Here is a 3,666-nt window from a genome sequence, read left to right as displayed (position 1 = left end):
TCTGAAAAGAGGACTTTGGACCACTGGGCAACAGTCCAGTTCTTCTTCTCCTTAGCCCAGGTAAGACGCCTCTGACATTGAATTTAGAATTTATTGAATTCTATTGAATTTATTGAATACACGACTTTCACAATTTGAGTTGAATTACTGAAATAAATGAACTTTTCCACGACATTCTAATTTATTGAGATGCACCTGTAGTTGTGATGTGGACTTCCCTATTCTCAAAGAATTAGAATGATTATTACAACTCTGAACTATAAACCTTTAGTTGTAGTCATTGTCCTTGGTGTGAACAGGCCTTTAGAAGACAGTAACATTTTTGCATACTCCACCATACTGTTTGCCCTGTCTAGCTGTGTGAACAGCTCATTATTTTTCCACCTTAAATTTCACAGGAGATAGATTTTGACATTAGATATGGCCACACTAATGGTCTTTCTCTGAACAGAGGAGACTTCCTTCCTCCCTTGAGCTTTCATACCCCATACTGAGTCCCTGAATGTCATATGACGTAAATAGTCATCATCTCAGTAACCTGAGAGCCGTGTTTACCATTATTAGCAGAGCTCCTTCACACCCTATAACAAATTCAACAGAACCATTATGGTGTCTTACGAATGACTGTGCCAAGTCTACCAGTAATGAGGTGTTGGGTATGAGGGCAATTGTGACTTGGCAAACTATGTTTAGTCTCTTGCTGGATTTATTGGACTGTAATAGTTTGATAATTTGGCACTTAGATGTCTTAGTTTGGGAGAAGAAAATGCTGTTGGGGGGATTAAAATGTTGTATATAATCAAGCAAATTATATATGAACAAATCACTCTGTTAAAACCTTCAGGATATAGACGGGAATAAAAATGTGAAGTTTGGTGTGTGTAAGTGCTACTGAAGTGGAGATTTATGGCTCAGTTTAGGAGAAAAAACTCATTTTGAGAAAATGGCCTTTAAAAATATGTATTGTAATTTAAATCTATTGACACAAATAGATAAAGTGCTATAAAAGAAACACTTAACAATGTCTTTTGGGTGTTTTCTTTCCACTAGTCTGAAAAAACACTTTATGAAGAAACAAAAAGCCCAAAATCTCAAACTTGACAGGTGCATGAAAAAACAGTGTTTTTGCCTGCAGTGTCTCCCCTTAAGAAAGTCGGATTGATTCAGTTGAGTCAGTTCCTGCTATGAATCAGTTCACTGAATTGAAGGATTTGTTTGCAAACTATTCATTAAAACAACTTGTGGTTAAGCTATTAGTTCAGAAATCAGATTACACTTTGCACTAATTTGTTTAGGATTCAGACTAATTTGCACTATATGCTGTAATTCACTAAAAAACCTGACTCATCTGATCATGAATCAGTCTACACTGGTTGCATTAAATATTGTTCTTCTGCAGTTTTTTTTCATGGTACGTGTTTTTTATTGCACCACATTGAATACAGACAGCTCATGACTCACATTTACAATGAATGCAGATAAGATTTTCTTTTCATTGTGATGTTAAAGAGTCAGCAGGGAAAGCATTGATTCAGCATTTTATGTGTAAAATTTTACATTAGTAAAATATGAATAAAAGCAGTTTATTTGTTAAAAGTAACAAGCCTGTTCATCTTGTCTCAAATATGTCAAACTGGTCCTGCTTTATAGGAGTGATTGAAGGAGTCTGGAGCTGTTGGTCTGCCTGGAGTAGCTGCTCTCAGGGTCAAAAGTCAAGGACTCGTTTGTGTAATAATCCTGCTCCAAGAAATGGAGGCAGGAATTGCATAGGAGAGACCGTAGAGCGTAAAAGCTGTGAGGACCCTGAGTTTGAACACCTCAAGTGAGGATCAACAATTCTTACATTTTATTTGGATTTGGATTTTTTCAGATCTAGACTCATGACAATTTTTCATACTCTAGGATGATGGAGCCCCACTGCTTTGATCCCTCAGTGACACCTGTGAAGACATGTAAAACTCCACCTCCTTTGACAAATGGATTTGTTGTGGTAATTGTCTCCCTAATCAAGGGAACTGGAGGGGGGTGGGAATACGCACATTAGTGAAAACCCCTTCAATACACAAAACTTGCAACAGACATGTGTTTTACATCTCACCCATCATGTATTCAGGACCCTAAAGACACATATCCAGTAGGCAGTAAGATTGAGTACACCTGCACAGACGGACATGATCACATTGGCAATCCAGTCGCTGAGTGTACAAAGAACCTGACCTGGAGGATATCGCCCATGGAGTGCAAAAGTAATTCTTTAAACTACAAAAGAAAGAAATTCCCCATATAGCAAAAAAATATTTGTCTTCAAATTGTATATTTTTATATAAATATACAAAAAAAAAAGACCAAAAATATATTTGCTAAAATGTGTTTACATTTTTTTATATATTTTTATGAAATTATATTATTATATAATATTGTTATATATATATTTTTATATATTACAAAATATAAATGTATTTTTTTTAAGTATTTAAAAACATATTTTGCTCTCCATATATTTCAATCCAAGAAAATACAATCACATTTCACATTTGAAGGAAAACTTTTATTTGTCTATATAACTCGTGAATGTATAAAATTTGAATAAAAATCAGCAAGGGACATACTATATACAATGTTCCAATATATATAAAGATTATTAAAATATGATAAATTTAGTTTTGATCTCTAGTAAGCTATTCCATCCACATTTGTATTTAGCCTAAATGTAGGCTACTGTAAGACTGGAAATGTATTTTCTTTCCCCTGAAATACATTTTGAAGTATATGAAAGTATATGAAAGTATATTTCATTAAGCTTCACTGTTTACAACAGATATTTAGCATATACAGGTATTTAAAATATATTTTGGCCAGTATTTATTTATTTATTTGCTGTATGAGTCATTCTGAAGTGTTCTGGATGGTTGCCAAAACTTTGCTCTGCAGTTGTTAAGGCATTGATTACTTACTCGTATTTTCTTCTCATTGTGCACCAGAAACAGCATGTGATCCTCCAGCGGTTCTGAGTAATGTCATTGCCACACCCTCAAAACAAGCTTATCTGATCGGGGAAAGTGTGACCCTGTCATGCCCAAGTGGGATGCAGAAAGAAGGCGAAGCACAAATCATGTGCCGTCTTGGTCTCAGCTGGTATCCAACACCTGAGAGTGTCCGATGCAGCCCAGGTAGGCTGTAGATTCCTAATAAACACCAATGAGGTACTTGGTTTCAATTATCACTTATATTGTTTTTCTGAATAGTGGAAGCAGTGCCCACTCAACCAAGCCTGTTCTGCAAACCATGGGAAAAACCAGCAAAGGGTCAGTGTGTTTGCAAAATGCCATATGAATGCATGTAAGTTTATTAGTTATGATATTGAATACAAAAACGAATAATGACCATACAAAGCAGCATGAATTAATGTCAAATCTCTATGTGATGTTGACCAGGACATCATTCCAGATTTGTGGTTCTGTGCGTCCTGGACGCGTGAACAGAATGAGCATCTGCCAGCTTGGGGCCTTGCAGTGTCTGGGGCAAACATTTACTTTGCTACAAGATAGTGCATGCAGTTGGCCTGAAACCAAATTCACATCCTGTCAGGACTGCCATCAGTGGGAGACATGTGATGGTAGGCTCTTTATAAAATATCAAAACCGTTTTAAAAGTGTAAATAAGGGT

At 35.9% G+C, this 3,666-nt stretch overlaps 1 protein-coding gene across 1 annotated transcript in view; it reads left to right on the top strand.

Moving 5' to 3' along the window:
* The window catches only part of LOC107703570 (complement component C7-like), an 11,185-nt gene that overhangs the window by 6,554 nt on the left and 965 nt on the right, over window positions 1-3,666 (top strand). Inside the window, 6 exon segments of the mRNA XM_016506247.1 lie at window positions 1,651-1,822; window positions 1,903-1,990; window positions 2,114-2,246; window positions 2,982-3,170; window positions 3,246-3,339; window positions 3,435-3,616. Of these exon segments, the coding sequence (XP_016361733.1) occupies window positions 1,651-1,822; window positions 1,903-1,990; window positions 2,114-2,246; window positions 2,982-3,170; window positions 3,246-3,339; window positions 3,435-3,616 (858 nt within the window).

This window comes from Sinocyclocheilus anshuiensis, unplaced genomic scaffold, assembly GCF_001515605.1.
Source record: "Sinocyclocheilus anshuiensis isolate Anshui unplaced genomic scaffold, SAMN03320099.WGS_v1.1 scaffold330, whole genome shotgun sequence".
NCBI classification, from domain to species: Eukaryota; Metazoa; Chordata; class Actinopteri; order Cypriniformes; family Cyprinidae; genus Sinocyclocheilus; species Sinocyclocheilus anshuiensis.
The sequence above is the reverse complement of the archived record's forward strand: the minus strand, read 5'-3'. Positions and strand labels throughout refer to the sequence as shown.